The 16422-nt window shown below is 46.3% G+C and overlaps 2 protein-coding genes and 1 long non-coding RNA gene across 6 annotated transcripts; all 3 read right to left on the bottom strand.

The window, feature by feature from the left end:
- Positions 1-707: 707 nt before the first annotated feature.
- Positions 708-3825, bottom strand: ccr6a (chemokine (C-C motif) receptor 6a). Of its 3 annotated transcripts, XM_047328604.1 has the most exons (3): positions 3638-3825; positions 1766-2347; positions 708-1717 (listed from the first exon to the last, which is right to left on the bottom strand). In XM_047328604.1, the coding sequence occupies exons 2-3, from the start codon at positions 2330-2332 to the stop codon at positions 1052-1054; spliced, it is 1233 nt and encodes a 410-aa protein (XP_047184560.1). In that variant the 5' UTR covers positions 2333-2347; positions 3638-3825; the 3' UTR covers positions 708-1051. The 3 variants fall into 3 exon arrangements, with proteins under 3 accessions (XP_047184560.1, XP_035473161.2, XP_035473162.2); XM_035617268.2 differs by having other exon boundaries at positions 708-2347; XM_035617269.2 differs by having other exon boundaries at positions 708-2344.
- Positions 3826-4679: 854 nt separating this feature from the next.
- LOC124849588 lies at positions 4680-5572 on the bottom strand. The gene is made up of 2 exons (XR_007030078.1): positions 5314-5572; positions 4680-4853 (listed from the first exon to the last, which is right to left on the bottom strand). It is a non-coding gene; the product is annotated as an uncharacterized LOC124849588 (long non-coding RNA).
- Positions 5573-6079: 507 nt separating this feature from the next.
- cep43 (centrosomal protein 43) lies at positions 6080-15945 on the bottom strand. 2 transcript variants are annotated; one of them, XM_035617272.2, is made up of 17 exons: positions 15732-15945; positions 15435-15488; positions 15302-15353; positions 14788-14876; positions 14468-14605; positions 14129-14185; positions 13957-14027; positions 13475-13539; positions 13202-13263; positions 13010-13060; positions 12775-12926; positions 12450-12506; positions 8386-8495; positions 8233-8292; positions 8072-8105; positions 7802-7874; positions 6080-6253 (listed from the first exon to the last, which is right to left on the bottom strand). In XM_035617272.2, exons 1-17 carry the CDS (start codon positions 15813-15815, stop codon positions 6173-6175), a joined length of 1290 nt encoding a protein of 429 aa, XP_035473165.2. In that variant the 5' UTR covers positions 15816-15945; the 3' UTR covers positions 6080-6172. The 2 variants fall into 2 exon arrangements, with proteins under 2 accessions (XP_035473165.2, XP_047184559.1); XM_047328603.1 differs by lacking the exon at positions 12450-12506 and having other exon boundaries at positions 15732-15899.
- Positions 15946-16422: the final 477 nt, after the last annotated feature.

Genomic DNA, 16422 nt, shown 5'->3' with positions numbered 1-16422 from the left:
GCACACACACACTTCCTGTTTGTCACCGAGCTGCTGCATCATCAGCTTCACTCAGACTCATCATGATGAAATGATGAAGAAAGTTTACAGGAAATAAGCTGAAAAATAAAGTGTCATGTAAAAACATGAGATATTTTCATGCTGTCGCTCAGAGAAAACTTCCTCTCCTCCTCTTCTCTCTTCCTCCTCTTCTCTCTTCCTCTCTTCCTCCTCCTCTTCTCTCTTCCTCCTCCTCTCTTCTCTTCTCTCTTCCTCTCTTCCTCCTCTTCCTCCTCCTCTTCTCTCATCCTCTCTTCCTCCTCCTCCTCTCTCCTCTCTTCTCTTCCTCCTCTCTTCTCTTCCTCTCTTCCTCCTCCTCCTCTTCTCTCGTCCTCTCTCTTCCTCCTCCTCTCTTCTCTTCTCTCTTCCTCTCTTCCTCCTCTTCCTCCTCCTCTTCTCTCGTCCTCTCTCTTCCTCTTCCTCCTCCTCTTCTCTCGTCCTCTCTCTTCCTCCTCCTCCTCCTCTTCTCTCTTCCTCTCTTCCTCCTCCTCCTCTCTTCTCTTCCTCTCTTCCTCCTCCTCCTCTCTTCTCTCTTCTCTTCCTCCTCCTCTCTTCTCTTCCTCCTCCTCCTCTTCTCTCTTCCTCTCTCTTCCTCCTCCTCCTCCAGACTCGGGTCATGAGACAAGTGTCGACTGAATCTTTCTGTGCGTTGTAAATAAAATCTTCTCGGTGTTAAAACAAACTTTTATTCTGAAATCTGAAGATAGAATCTGTGACGCTCAAGATCATAAAGAAAAAAAGTCACAACTCAAATATCATAGAGAACGAGAGGTTGAAAGAATCCCACAGAAAACTAAAGATAATTTTAATGTTTCATTCACTTATTTCTTTCTGTATCGTATCTTATTGTGAAGGTTGTTAAAGATGATGATGATTGATTATTAAACATCATTAAACGATCTGAAACCACGAAGACAAAGAAACATTAATAAACTTCAGACGGAGGTTTGAGTTGGATCCTGGTCTGAGAACCACCAGGGCGCTGACAGGAAGGTTCTTCTGACCTCGTCCTTCACATGGTGAAGGACGAGCCGTTGTCGTTGGACCCGTCCACTGAGCGGCGCGGGGACACGTAAACCTCGGACGTGACCCTGGAAAAGCGTCGCGGGGCGATGTACCTCTTACCCAGACACCACAAGTCCTGGACGATCCGCAGGAAGTGGTTCCTGAACTTCACCCCGACGAAGGCGTAGAGCACCGGGTTCAGGCAGCAGTGCAGGTAGGCCACGGTCTGCGTCACCGTCTTGGCGACCTGCAGGGCGTCCGACGCCTCGCACGTCTGCTGCTGGAACATGCTGACGGTGTCGTGGAACAACGCAACGTTGTAGGGCAGGTGGCAGACGAGGAACACCGCCACCACGGCCAGCACCACCCGCACCGCCCTGTGCCGCTGGAAGTTCCTGGCCCTCAGCAGGGTGACGACGATGGCACTGTAGCAGGAGATCATGACGAGCAGTGGCAGGAAGAAGCCCACGGCGAGCTGGGTGCTGGGGACGGCCACCTTGGTCGTCCTGGCCGCGTCGTCGTCCATGAAACTGAACTCACAGACGTAGTGTGGAGACCTGGAGCTCCCATTCGCCTCCTGGCCCTCGTACGGGAAGGCGTCCCGGGTGAAGGTCCGATTCCTCTCCTCTCCCTCGTACGGGAAGGCGTCCCGGGTGAAGGTCCGATTCCTCTCCTCTCCCTCGTACGGGAAGGCGTCCCGGGTGAAGGTCCGATTCCTCTCCTCTCTCTCGTACAGGAAGGAGTCCCGGGTGTGCGACGGCTCGTACCAGTTGTAGAAGTAGAAGGTGGGGACGGACAGCAGGAAGGCAAAGGTCCAGACGAGGGCGCAGATGAGGCGGCTGTAGGCCAGCGAGCGCAGTCGGAAGCTGCGGCGGGCCTGGACGATGGCGATGTAGCGGTCGGCGCTGATGCAGGCGAGCAGCAACATGCCGCTGTACAGGTTGACGCTGTAGGAGCCGCGCAGCAGCTTGCAGGCCACCGGCCCCATCGGCCACGACCACAGCTCGTTGTAGACGATGAGCGGCAGTGACAACACGAACAGCAGGTCGGCGACGGCCACGTTGAGCAGGTAGACGTCGGTCATGGACTTGGTCCTCTTGTAGAAGGCGTAGGTGACGATCACCAGGCTGTTCCCCAAGAAGCCCAGGACGAAGATGACGGAGTGGACATACTGGCCGACCACCAGCGCCACGCTGTGGTTGTTCTGGTAAGAACAAGGCGTGACCACGTCGTAATCGTAATCGTAATCCGATTGGTTGAGCATTGAGTCGTCCTCGGAGAACTCCATGTTCTCGTTCTTCTGCTGGAAACAAAGAACAGAGAGAACATCAGACTCGACTCGACGGGTCGAACGGCGTCGACGCGTCGTAAGAGACGAAGCTTCTGATGAAGGAAAGTGGAAAAACACGAGATGAGTCGACTGACGTCTGCTCTTCAGTCAAACCAGAAGAATCACAAACAGTCAATATTCAACATTGATTTGATCTTTGGAGAAAACAGACAAACTGTCGTCTACTAGGAAGTGAAGTTCATCCAACAGGACAGAAGAGAACCGGTTCTCTCGTCTGATGCAGAATGTAAATGAGGTGAAACTGGCACTAATGTCGTTTCTGAGAGTTCTTAGGTGAACGTGTTCCACATGTGGTCGACTGAACGCGCGAGCGCCGGATCAACGGGAGGAAGTTTGCAGAGAAAGAGGCCGAAACACCCAGTGACCCATTTCATATTTAACATGTGGTTTACATCAGAATCGACTCTCAGGTCTCATCAGAACAGGAAGAAGATTTACTCTTCTGACAGAATATATTCATTTATCTGAAGAAACTAAATGTCTTTATATGCAGTCACTGATCGTCTTTATATACATGTATATATATATATATATATATACACACATGTATATATTTCTGATGTTTTGTTAAGTAGTTAATAGTTCCTCAAACGCATCTTGTTCCTCCTCTGAACTTCTTCATGTTGGACACAAGATGGACGTCGACTTCCCTCACTTCAAATGTCAACAAACCTCCCGACAGGTGGACAACGTCTGAACGTGTCCCGACAGGTGGACAACGTCTGAACGTCTCCCGACAGGTGGACAACGTCTGAACGTCTCCCGACAGGTGGACAACGTCTGAACGTGTCCCGACAGGTGGACAACGTCTGAACGTCTCCCGACAGGTGGACAACGTCTGAACGTGTCCCGACAGGTGGACAACGTCTGAACGTCTCCCGACAGGTGGACAACGTCTGAACGTCTCCCGACAGGTGGACAACGTCTGAACGTCTCCCGACAGGTGGACAACGTCTGAACGTCTCCCGACAGGTGGACAACGTCTGAACGTCTCCCGACAGGTGGACAACACCAGCCAACAGACTCTTAGTGTCAAGGTGGAGAACGTAGTCATTTTACAATGTAAAAGTAAAATACTACATAACAAGAACAAGACATATAAGAACCTTTCATCCGTGGTTATATATTTAGTTCTTATGTCACGTGGCTGATCATGAACTGTTCTCACGACTTCAGATTGAAATGAAACAGAAAGAAACTGAACCTTGAGCTAAAGTGGAAACGAGAAATAAAAGAACTCACATGTTTGATGCTGGTTCGTCTGTCGCTCGTACAGGTGGAGGCGGCTGCAGCACACTGACACTGAAGTGAAGTGAAGAGAGAGAGTGTGTGTGTGTGTGTGTGTGAGTGAGTGCTTGAGTGTGTGTGTGTGTTAGTGTGTGAGTGTGTGTGTGTGTGAGTGAGTGCTTGAGTGTGTGTGTGTGTGTGAGAGTGTGTGTGTGTGTTAGTGTGTGAGTGTGTGTGAGTGAGTGCTTGAGTGTGTGTGTGTGAGTGTGTGTGAGTGAGTGCTTGAGTGTGTGTGTGTGAGAGTGTGTGTGTGAGTGTGTGTGTGTGTGTGTGTTAGTGTGTGTGTGTGTATGTGTGTTTGAGTGTGTGTGTGTGTGTGTGTGTGTGAGAGTGAGTGAGAGTGAGTGTGTGAGAGTGTGTGTGTGTGTGTGTGTGTGTGTGTGTGAGAGTGAGTGTGTGAGAGTGTGTGTGTGTGTTTGTGTGTGAGAGTGTGTATGTGAGAGTGTGTATGTGAGAGTGTGTGTGAGTCAGTGTGAGTGTGTATGTGTGGACTTCCTCTCTGGTTCAGCAGGTTGTTTTGCTCTCGTCTTCAGGTGGCGGCGATGTTTATCAGTTTTTATTCATTTTTTAAAATAATAATTTTTATCTTGTTTTTACTCTGTAGCACTTTGAGGTTGCTTTAAGCAATGAAAAGTGCTCTAGAAATGAAATGTATTATTATTATTATGATTATTATAGTTGTGTTCAGTGTTGTATTGTATCTTTGAGCACTACACTGTTATATGATTGTTTGTGAGTGTGAGTGTTTTTACTGGTTAAAGTTACTGTGACGTTACAGGTGGTTTTTCAGGTCGAACAGGTTCATGGGGACAAATAAGAAACGAGTGAAACAAGACAGGACAGAGGAGTGAGAAGAGAGGACAGAGGAGACAGGACAGAGGTCAGAGGACAGAGGTGAGAGGACAGAGGAGAGAGGACAGAGGACAGAGGAGACACTACAGGTTCACGTCCAACTGTTGGAGATAATTATCTGAATAAATCTGCAGAAGAACAATCGGTCGATACAAATATATTTATTTTTCTAGTGAAACTTAAATACAGACACAAAGAGGTGCATGATGGGAGAGCGCAGAGTGATGCATGCTGGGAGTCAGGCCACCTCCTCCATGTAGTCGGCTCCATGAGAGAGACTGAGCTGCGAGACGCTCAAGTCCTGAGTGGTTTCATCCAACTGCAGAGGGGAGACAGGACAGATGAGAGAGGAGAGAGGACAGAGGAGACAGGACAGAGGACAGAGGAGACAGGACAGAGGACAGAGGACAGAGGAGACAGGACAGAGGACAGAGGAGACAGGACAGAGGACAGAGGAGACAGGACAGAGGAGACAGGACAGAGGACAGATGAGAGAGGACAGAGGAGAGAGGACAGAGGAGACAGGACAGAGGACAGAGGAGACAGGACAGAGGAGACAGGACAGAGGACAGAGGAGACAGGACAGATGAGAGAGGACAGAGGAGACAGGACAGAGGTCAGAGGACAGAGGTGAGAGGACAGAGGAGAGAGGACAGAGGACAGAGGAGACACTACAGGTTCACGTCCAACTGTTGGAGATAATTATCTGAATAAATCTGCAGAAGAACAATCGGTCGATACAAATATATTTATTTTTCTAGTGAAACATAAATACAGACACAAAGAGGTGCATGATGGGAGAGCGCAGAGTGATGCATGCTGGGAGTCAGGCCACCTCCTCCATGTAGTCGGCTCCATGAGAGAGACTGAGCTGCGAGACGCTCAAGTCCTGAGTGGTTTCATCCAACTGCAGAGGGGAGACAGGACAGATGAGAGAGGAGAGAGGACAGAGGAGACAGGACAGAGGACAGAGGAGACAGGACAGAGGACAGAGGACAGAGGAGACAGGACAGAGGAGACAGGACAGAGGAGAGAGGAAAGAGGAGACAGGACAGAGGAAAGAGGAGACAGGACAGAGGAGACAGGACAGAGGAGACAGGACAGAAGAGAGAGGACAGAGGAGAGAGGACAGAGGAGACAGGACAGAGGAGACAGGACAGAGGAGACAGGACAGAAGAGAGAGGACAGAGGAGAGAGGACAGAGGAGACAGGACAGATGAGAGAGGACAGAGGAGACAGGACAGAGGAGACAGGACAGAGGAGACAGGACAGAGGAGACAGGACAGAAGAGAGAGGACAGAGGACAGAGGAGACAGGACAGAGGAGACAGGACAGAAGAGACAGGACAGATGAGAGAGGACAGAGGACAGAGGAGACAGGACAGATGAGAGAGGACAGAGGAGAGAGGACAGAGGAGACAGGACAGAGGTCAGAGGACAGAGGTGAGAGGACAGAGGAGAGAGGACAGAGGACAGAGGAGACACTACAGGTTCACGTCCAACTGTTGGAGATAATTATCTGAATAAATCTGCAGAAGAACAATCGGTCGATACAAATATATTTATTTTTCTAGTGAAACTTAAATACAGACACAAAGAGGTGCATGATGGGAGAGCGCAGAGTGATGCATGCTGGGAGTCAGGCCACCTCCTCCATGTAGTCGGCTCCATGAGAGAGACTGAGCTGCGAGACGCTCAAGTCCTGAGTGGTTTCATCCAACTGCAGAGGGGAGACAGGACAGATGAGAGAGGAGAGAGGACAGAGGAGACAGGACAGAGGACAGAGGAGACAGGACAGAGGACAGAGGACAGAGGAGACAGGACAGAGGAGACAGGACAGAGGAGAGACGACAGAGGAGACAGGACAGAGGAGACAGGACAGAGGAGAGACGACAGAGGAGAGAGGAAAGAGGAGACAGGACAGAGGAAAGAGGAGACAGGACAGAGGAGACAGGACAGAGGACAGAGGAGACAGGACAGAGGAGACAGGACAGAGGAGAGACGACAGAGGAGAGAGGACAGAGGAGAGACGACAGAGGAGAGACGACAGAGGAGACAGGACAGAGTAGAGAGGACAGAGGAGACAGGACAGAGGACAGAGGAGACAGGACAGAGGACAGAGGACAGATGAGAGTGGACAGAGGAGACAGGACAGAGGAGAGACGACAGAGGAGAGAGGACAGAGGAGACAGGACAGAGGACAGAGGAGAGAGGACAGAGGAGACAGGACAGAGGAGAGAGGACAGAGGAGACAGGACAGAGGAGAGAGGACAGAGGAGACAGGACAGAAGAGAGAGGACAGATGAGACAGGACAGAGGAGACAGGACAGAAGAGAGAGGACAGAGGAGACAGGACAGAGGAGACAGGACAGAGGAGACAGGACAGATGAGAGAGGACAGAGGAGACAGGACAGAGGAGACAGGACAGAAGAGACAGGACAGAGGAGACAGGACAGATGAGAGAGGACAGAGGAGACAGGACAGAAGAGAGAGGACAGAGGAGAGAGGACAGAGGAGACAGGACAGATGAGAGAGGACAGAGGAGACAGGACAGAGGAGAGAGGACAGAGGAGACAGGACAGAAGAGAGAGGACAGATGAGAGAGGACAGAGGAGACAGGACATATGAGAGAGGACAGAGGAGACAGGACAGAAGAGAGAGGACAGAGGAGACAGGACAGAGGAGACAGGACAGAGGAGAGAGGAAAGAGGAGACAGGACAGAGGACAGAGGACAGAGGAGACAGGACAGAAGAGAGAGGACAGATGAGACAGGACAGAGGAGACAGGACAGAAGAGAGAGGACAGAGGAGACAGGACAGAAGAGAGAGGACAGATGAGAGAGGACAGAGGAGACAGGACAGAGGAGACAGGACAGAGGAGACAGGACAGAAGAGAGAGGACAGAGGAGAGAGGACAGAGGAGACAGGACAGATGAGAGAGGACAGAGGAGACAGGACAGAGGAGACAGGACAGAGGAGACAGGACAGAGGAGACAGGACAGAAGAGAGAGGACAGAGGACAGAGGACAGAGGAGACAGGACAGAGGAGACAGGACAGAAGAGACAGGACAGATGAGAGAGGACAGAGGACAGAGGAGACAGGACAGAGGACAGAGGAGACAGGACAGAGGACAGAGGAGAGAGAAAAGAGGACAGAGGAGACAGGAAAGAGGAGAGAGGAGACATGAGTCATGAGACATCAGACATGAGACCAGGTTTAGTGGAACGTTGGGACGTGAAGTGCAGACTGAAGCTCGGGTGTCATCACCTTGTCGCTGCTGTCGGGTCCTTCGATCTCCTCGCCGATACTTAGCTCGCTCCTCGACACGTCGGAGCGATGACTGAAAACATAGATTCATATATAGATTCATATATCATCACTTTCATCTCACTGTATTAGTTTCATGTTCTCTGTTATGTGTGAAAAAAACACTCAAAGATGAAATTAAATCAGTGAAATAATGCAAGAAGATTAATCGTAAATGAAACTTGTTTGTATTTTTATCTTTTCAGTTTGAAGAGTGAGTTTCAGTCTCACCTGTTGAAGTCGTCATCATATTCAACGTCTTCATCTAGTGAAACAAAATCAACAGGTTCAGATTCATGACTCATCGGGATCCTCAGATCGGGATCCTCAGATCTGGATCCTCAGATCTGGATCCTCAGATCTGGGCTCAGTTGAGATGGTCTGAGTCGTACCTAAATGCAGAGATCCAGTTCTGTCGTTCACGACCTTCGACTCTCTGGAGTTCGATGCCACTGCAGGAAGAGAAGAAATCACTTTGACCTTTAACCCCTCAGACTGAAGGAGGAAACAGGACACGACTTCCTGACGTTTGGAACCTGACCGACCGTTGTTCCTGCTGTGGCTCTGCTCCGACGCTCCTCCTCCTCCTCCGGGGGTCAGGGCCTCGGACAGGGACCCTGCTGGACTCCCTCTGGCCCCGGACGCCTCCGCCTTCCTGGAGACAGACACAAGGTAACTTTTTATTTTCTGGACATGAGGGAAACGTGACATCTGATTTTATTAGGTTTGAAAAACAAGAGGAAGGACAGAGTGTTTCCATCATGTCATCTCTGGTTCTACAGCCAGTTCCACTCAGGAACCTCGATGCCATGACAACCAGTCTGCGTTTCCACGGTAATCATAGAAGGTGAGGACGATGATGACACACCCACTGATGTCATCACAGTTCAGACTGAAGGTCAACTGAAGGAGAACATGCGTCGTCGTCGTCGAAGTGTGTAGATGTGTCTAGATGTGTGTAGATGTGTCTAGATGTGTGAAGATGTGTGTAGATGTGTCTAGATGTGTGTAGATGTGTCTAGATTTGTGAAGATGTGTGTAGATGTGTGTAGATGTGTGAAGATGTGTGTAGATGTGTGAAGATGTGTGTAGATGTGTGAAGATGTGTGTAGATGTGTGTAGATGTGTGAAGATGTGTGTAGATGTGTGTAGATGTGTCTAGATTTGTGAAGATGTGTGTAGATGTGTGTAGATTTGTGAAGATGTGTGTAGATGTGTGTAGATTTGTGAAGATGTGTGTAGATGTGTGAAGATGTGTCTAGATTTGTGAAGATGTGTGTAGATTTGTGAAGATGTGTGTAGATGTGTGTAGATGTGTGAAGATGTGTCTAGATTTGTGAAGATGTGTGTAGATGTGTCTAGATGTGTGAAGATGTGTGTAGATGTGTGAAGATGTGTCTAGATTTGTGAAGATGTGTGTAGATTTGTGTAGATGTGTGAAGATGTGTCTAGATTTGTGAAGATGTGTGTAGATGTGTCTAGATTTGTGAAGATGTGTGTAGATGTGTCTAGATTTGTGAAGATGTGTGTAGATGTGTGAAGATGTGTCTAGATTTGTGAAGATGTGTGTAGATTTGTGTAGATGTGTGAAGATGTGTCTAGATTTGTGAAGATGTGTGTAGATGTGTCTAGATGTGTGAAGATGTGTGTAGATGTGTGAAGATGTGTGTAGATGTGTGAAGATGTGTGTATATAATGTAGGTGTGTAGATGTGTGTATATAATGTAGATGTGTGTAGATGTGTGTATATAATGTAGGTGTGTAGATGTGTGTATATAATGTAGATGTGTGTAGATGTGTGTATATAATGTAGATGTGTGTAGATGTGTGAAGATGTGTGTAGATGTGTGTAGATGTGTGAAGATGTGTGAAGATGTGTGTAGATGTGTGTAGATGTGTGTAGATGTGTCTAGATGTGTGAAGATGTGTGTAGATGTGTGAAGATGTGTGTAGATGAGTGTAGATGTGTGAAGATGTGTGTAGATGTGTGTATATAATGTAGATGTGTCTAGATGTGTGTATATAATGTAGATGTGTGTAGATGTGTGTATATAATGTAGATGTGTGTAGATCTGTCTAGATTTGTGAAGATGGGTGTAGAAGTGTGAAGATGTGTGTAGATGTGTGAAGATGTGTCTAGATTTGTGAAGATGTGTGTAGAAGTGTGAAGATGTGTGTAGATGTGTGAAGATGGGTGTAGATGTGTGAAGATGTGTCTAGATTTGTGAAGATGTGTGTAGATGTGTGAAGATGTGTGTAGATGTGTGAAGATGTGTGTAGATGTGTGTAGATGTGTCTAGTTTTGTGAAAATGTGTGTAGATGTGTGTAGATGTGTGTAGATGTGTGTAGATGTGTCTAGTTTTGTGAAGATGTGTGTAGATGTGTCTAGATTTGTGTAGATGTGTCTAGATGTGTGTATATAATGTAGATGTGTGTAGATGTGTGTATATAATGTAGATGTGTGTAGATCTGTCTAGATGTGTGAAGATGTGTGTAGAACTGTGAAGATGTGTGTAGATATGTGAAGATGTGTGTAGATGTGTGAAGATGTGTGTAGATGTGTGTAGATGTGTCTAGATTTGTGAAGATGTGTGTAGATGTGTGTAAATTTGTGAAGATGTGTGTAGATGTGTGAAGATGTGTCTAGATTTGTGAAGATGTGTGTAGATGTGTGTAAATTTGTGTAGATGTGTGTAGATGTGTGTAGATTTGTGAAGATGTGTGTAGATGTGTGTAGATGTGTGTAGATGTGTGTAGATGTGTGTAGATGTGTGTAGATGTGTCTAGATTTGTGTAGATGTGTGTAGATGTGTGAAGATGTGTGAAGATGTGTGTAGATGTGTGAAGATGTGTCTAGATGTGTGTAGATGTGTGTAGATGTGTGAAGATGTGTGTATATAATGTAGGTGTGTAGATGTGTGTATATAATGTAGATGTGTGTAGATGTGTCTAGATTTGTGAAGATGTGTGTAGATGTGTGAAGATGTGTGTAGATGTGTGTAGATGTGTCTAGTTTTGTGAAAATGTGTGTAGATGTGTCTAGATCTGTGTAGATGTGTGTAGATGTGTCTAGTTTTGTGAAGATGTGTGTAGATGTGTCTAGATTTGTGAAGATGTGTCTAGATGTGTGAAGATGTGTGTAGATGTGTGTAGATGTGTGAAGATGTGTGTAGATTTGTGAAGATGTGTGTAGATTTGTGAAGATGTGTGTAGATTTGTGAAGATGTGTGTAGATTTGTGAAGATGTGTGTAGATGTGTGTAGATGTGTCTAGATTTGTGAAGATGTGTGTAGATGTGTCTAGATGTGTGAAGATGTGTGTAGATGTGTGAAGATGTGTGAAGATGTGTGTAGATGTGTGAAGATGTGTGTATATAATGTAGGTGTGTAGATGTGTGTATATAATGTAGATGTGTGTAGATGTGTGTATATAATGTAGGTGTGTAGATGTGTGTATATAATGTAGATGTGTGTAGATGTGTGTATATAATGTAGATGGGTCTAGATGTGTGAAGATGTGTCTAGATGTGTGAAGATGTGTGTAGATGTGTCTAGATGTGTGAAGATGTGTGTAGATGTGTCTAGATGTGTGTATATAATGTATATGTGTGTAGATGTGTGTATATAATGTAGATGTGTGTAGATTTGTGAAGATGTGTGTAGATGTGTGAAGATGTGTCTAGATGTGTGAAGATGTGTGTAGATGTGTGTAGATGTGTGAAGATGTGTGTAGATGTGTTTATATAATGTAGATGTGTGTATATAATGTAGATGTGTGTAGATGTGTGTATATAATGTAGATGTGTGAAGATGTGTGTAGATGTGTGTATATAATGTAGATGTGTGCAGATGTGTGCAGATGTGTGTAGATGTGTGTAGATGTGTGTATATAATGTAGATGTGTGTAGATGTGTGTATATAATGTAGATGTGTGTATATAATGTAGATTTGTGAAGATGTGTGTAGATGTGTGTAGATGTGTGTATATAATGTAGATGTGTGTAGATGTGTGTATATAATGTAGATTGTGTAGATGTGTGTATATAATGTAGATGTGTGTAGATGTGTGAAGATGTGTGTAGATGTGTGTAGATGTGTGAAGATGTGTGTAGATGTGTGTATATAATGTAGATGTGTGTATATAATGTAGATGTGTGTAGATGTGTGTATATAATGTAGATGTGTGAAGATGTGTATAGATGTGTGTATATAATGTAGATGTGTGAAGATGTGTGTATATAATGTAGATGTGTGTAGATGTGTGAAGATGTGTGTAGATGTGTGTATATAATGTAGATGTGTGTATATAATGTAGATGTGTGTAGATGTGTGTATATAATGTAGATGTGTGTAGATGTGTGTATATAATGTAGATGTGTGAAGATGTGTGTAGATGTGTGTATATAATGTAGATGTGTGAAGATGTGTGTAGATGTGTGTATATAATGTAGATGTGTGTAGATGTGTGTATATAATGTAGATGTGTGAAGATGTGTATAGATGTGTGTATATAATGTAGATGTGTGTAGATGTGTGTAGATGTGAGTATATAATGTAGATGTGTGTATATAATGTAGACGTGTGTATAGTGTGTACCGATGACACTTACTCTCTCTGACTATTCGTCTTCTCTGACGACTCGTTCTCTCCAAACTGAGAACTACGACTTCCCAGGCAGCGAAGAAGAAACAAGAGAACACACACAACCTCTGTGTTGACCTATGAACTTTGACCTGTTCAGATTCTTCATTAACATGATTGTAAGACAGATGTGAGGTTTAAGACGACGATGCTGCTGAAATAAGACTCATGAAGTTTATGATTTAACTGTTTCCCAGTGTTTAAACAGTTACGACAATTTTAACTGGATTAAATCCCAACACGTGTTGAATCAGTGCTCGAGTGACGCGACGTGTTCATTTGCGAGTCCTCACCAGCCGTACGTCTTCTGTGGTTTGGGCAGCGGGTCGTCGAAGAACGAGTCTCCGTCGTCCAGGTCGTCCTCCTCCTCCAGGTCCAGGTCCAGGCGCTCGCGGTTCGGCTGCAGGAAGTCTCCTCGCCCCAGAGACGCCACGTCCTCAGAGTCCTGACGCAGAGAAAGTCAAGTCCAGAGGTTTATCACCAGGAAGCTTGAGCCTCGTGAGGTGTCATGAGAAACACATCACGAACCTTACTGAGCGGCGGAGAGTCGCTCCTCTGCTCACTGACCTCCTGAAGCACCTGAACACAGACCGAACAAATAAACCCTCCATCGTCTACAGTTCTGTATCTGATCCACACCAGGAGGGTCAGATCAGAAACCTGGACCACATCACTTTGAGGGACAGAACACCTCCTGGTGGAGGAGCAGATGAATCTCACCACAGATCTGCACTGAGTGAAGAGACGCCTGTAGATCCCCAGGAACAGCTGGAAGTCTACAGCTGTGAACAAACAGAGAAGGAGACTCGTGAGTCCACCAGCAGGGGGCGACAGAGTCCACCAGCAGGAGACTCGTGAGTCCACCAGCAGGGGGCGACAGAGTCCACCAGCAGGAGACTCATGAGTCCACCAGCAGGGGGCGACACAGTCCACCAGCAGGAGACTCATGAGTCCACCAGCAGGGGGCGACAGAGTCACTGAGACGTGTCTTACTGTGAGAGATGAAGCTTCTCTCAGCGGTTCGCAGTTCGTCACTGAGGAACCGCTCCAACATGTTCCTGCATAGAGTCACAGACACAACAGACAACGTAACGGACACAACGTAACGGACACAACGTCACCCCTCGTCTTTCTCCACCTGACGACAACAACAACCTCCTCTCTCAACAGATATAATAATATAACCTCATTTAAAATCAAGACAAGTGAAATAAAACAGTTAATAGTTAGATCAATTTCTGATTTAATCAAGTTAAAAAAAGTTATTTTATAAGAAAGTCAAAGATTTGTGATAATGAAATTAATCAAAGAACCAGTTAGCTGTTGGCTATTATCTGTTGTCTGTTAGCAGTTAGGAGAACGAGAATCATCTTTCAAAGTTGTTTAAATAACCTTGTGAAGCTCTTTGTCCCTGTATTTTTAAAGGTGTATAACTGTATAAATAAAGTTTATGATGATGATGAAATATGTCCTACTTGTTCAACCCGGGGAACAGATCCGTGAAGACGCTCTTCAGGTCCTCCTTAGAGACCGAGCCGCTCCGGTCCTGCAGGGGGCGATGACATCACACACAGGCAATCATGTGATTGGCCAGAGAACGGTGACATCACTCACACACAGGTAATCAGGCGGCTTGGGAAAACTCACCTTGTCATAAGAGTCAAACGTCCTGCGGGCGTTCGTGATCTGTCTGTGGGACGGGTCCTACGAGAGACGAGACGAGAAGGCTCTGACAACACCAAGGAACAGGAGAACGTGAACACATTCTTCACGTTCCCCACAAGTTCCAAAACATCCACTCAGATACTTTTTTTAAATTATATTTATAAAGATCAGACTTTTAAATGTCTTCAGTTCAAACAGGACTAAAGGTTAAAGGTTATTAATGTCAACTCCAGGGTTTTTGTCTTTATTTACACACAATACCTGTGATATAACTTTATTTATATTTATATATGTGTGTGTGTATCGTCAGGGTCCAGTCACCTCGGTACAGACGGAGGCCTGTTGTCGGTGTCGTCCTCTCCTCAGCAGCTCCAGCAGCAGAGGACACTTCCTGTTCACCTCAGATTCCGACAGATCCAGATCTCTGCAGACCACATCCCGACCGTCCAGACCATTCAGCTACAACACAGAACTTGATTAACACTCCGGACGGACACGAGACGACAGAGACAATGACGAGCTGAAGTGGAGTCTTTATATACAGTGACAGTTTTTAGGAGAAAACTTTCAGTGCGTAGAATTCTTGTGAAATTAAATCAGATTAAAGACAAACAGAAACACAGGACGAAGATCAGACTCACTGAGTTGATCTCTGGCTGAAACACTGCAAGGGTCAAGTCCAGATTAAAAACCTGCAGGAAGTCGACGATCAGACTGGCAACGAGTCGACCTGCATCAGAGGACAACATTCACTCACAGTCTGGACAGTCTATATACAGTCTCTGATCGTCTTTATATACAGTCAGTGATCGTCTTTATATACAGTCAGTGATCATCTTTATATAAAGTCTCTGATCGTCTATATATACAGTCTCTGATCGTCTTCATATACAGTCAGTGATCGTCTTCATATACAGTCAGTGATCGTCTTTATATACAGTCAGTGATCGTCTTCATATACAGTCAGTGATCGTCTTCATATACAGTCAGTGATCGTTTTTATATACAGTCAGTGATCGTCTTCATATACAGTCAGTGATCGTCTTTATATACAGTCAGTGTTCGTCTTCATATACAGTCAGTGATCGTCTTCATATACAGTCAGTGATCGTCTTTATATACAGTCTTTATATACGCTGGTTGGTGGTGACTCACCGTCTCTGGTGTTGAGACATTTCTTCAGGTCTTCATTGATCAGAGTTTTGTTCTGAGGATAAAAGATGAACAAAGAGTAAATCACTTGTGAGGAGGAGTTTATATGATATAAGTTTATATGATGAACCGTCACCTCCACTTTGTCCTGCTCCTCCATGGCCAGGAACACTGCTGCCCTCATCTCTGCCTGCAGGAGCAAACGGGAGCGTCACACACTGATCAGCTGACTGATGCTGCCAGGGACAGCTACACGTGTATCGTCATTAGAGCATTGATATAAACACCTGTTGCACTACAGACAGTTAACTACACTTTAACTGTGTCACAGTTTAACTTAGTTGCTAGCAGCTAAGCTATCATTAGCCTAGCATGGCTAGCCGGCGGCCCGGGGACCGGGGCCGGATGTGGCACTAGAAGCGGTTTCCGGGACCTTGAGCTTGTTGAGGACTCCGTTGTTCTCCAGGTTCTGGATGAGCAGGTCCCGCAGCTCGGTGTCGTCCTCGGCAGCAGACATGTCTCCGTGTTGGTCTGAAGCTAATGGCTCAAAACAAACACACCACTTCCGCTTCCGCTTTTCTTCTTCTTCTTCGTCCCGCGATTTACTGACGAAGAGAGAAAAGGCCGCCAGTCCCCCTGGTGGTGATGGATAGAACAGAGAGAACAGACAGTCTCTCAGTCTGTCTGTCTGTCTCTCTGTCTGTCTGTCCGTCTGTCTGTCTGTCTCTCTGTCTGTCTGTGTGTCTGTCTGTCTGTCCGTCCATCTGTCTGTCTGTCTGTCTGCGTGTCTGTCTGTCTCTCTGCCTGTCTGTCTGTCCGTCCATCTGTCTGTCTCTCTGCCTGTCTGTCTGTCCGTCCATCTGTCTGTCTGTCTGTCCGTCTGTCTCTCTGCCTGTCTGTCTGTCCATCTGTCTCTCTGTCTGTCTGTCTGTCTCTATGTCTGTGTGTCTGTCTGTCTGTCCGTCTGTCTGTCTGTCTGTCCATCTGTCTGTCTGTCCGTCTGTCTCTCTGTCTGTCTCTCTGTATGTCTCTCCGTCAGTGACCCTCAGACCTGATTCAATCTGTAGATCTTAACGTAGAGATGGAGACGAAACAAGAGGAGACGAGACGAGATGAGAGGAGAC

This window comes from Scophthalmus maximus, chromosome 18, assembly GCF_022379125.1.
Source record: "Scophthalmus maximus strain ysfricsl-2021 chromosome 18, ASM2237912v1, whole genome shotgun sequence".
In the NCBI taxonomy this organism is placed as follows: Eukaryota; Metazoa; Chordata; class Actinopteri; order Pleuronectiformes; family Scophthalmidae; genus Scophthalmus; species Scophthalmus maximus.
Note: the sequence above shows the minus strand (reverse complement) of the source record. Positions and strands in the feature narration are given on the sequence as shown.

Coding starts and splice junctions, on each gene's coding strand:
- ccr6a (XM_035617268.2), bottom strand. CDS start 2,332: ATGGAGTTCTCCGAGGACGACTCAATGCTCAACCAATCGGATTACGAT.
- cep43 (XM_035617272.2), bottom strand. CDS start 15,815: ATGTCTGCTGCCGAGGACGACACCGAGCTGCGGGACCTGCTCATCCAG. Junction 13,540..13,956: donor CTGTTCCCCGGGTTGAACAA/GTAGGACATATT, acceptor GACTCTATGCAG/GAACATGTTGGAGCGGTTCC. Junction 13,264..13,474: donor GAGAAGCTTCATCTCTCACA/GTAAGACACGTC, acceptor GTTTGTTCACAG/CTGTAGACTTCCAGCTGTTC.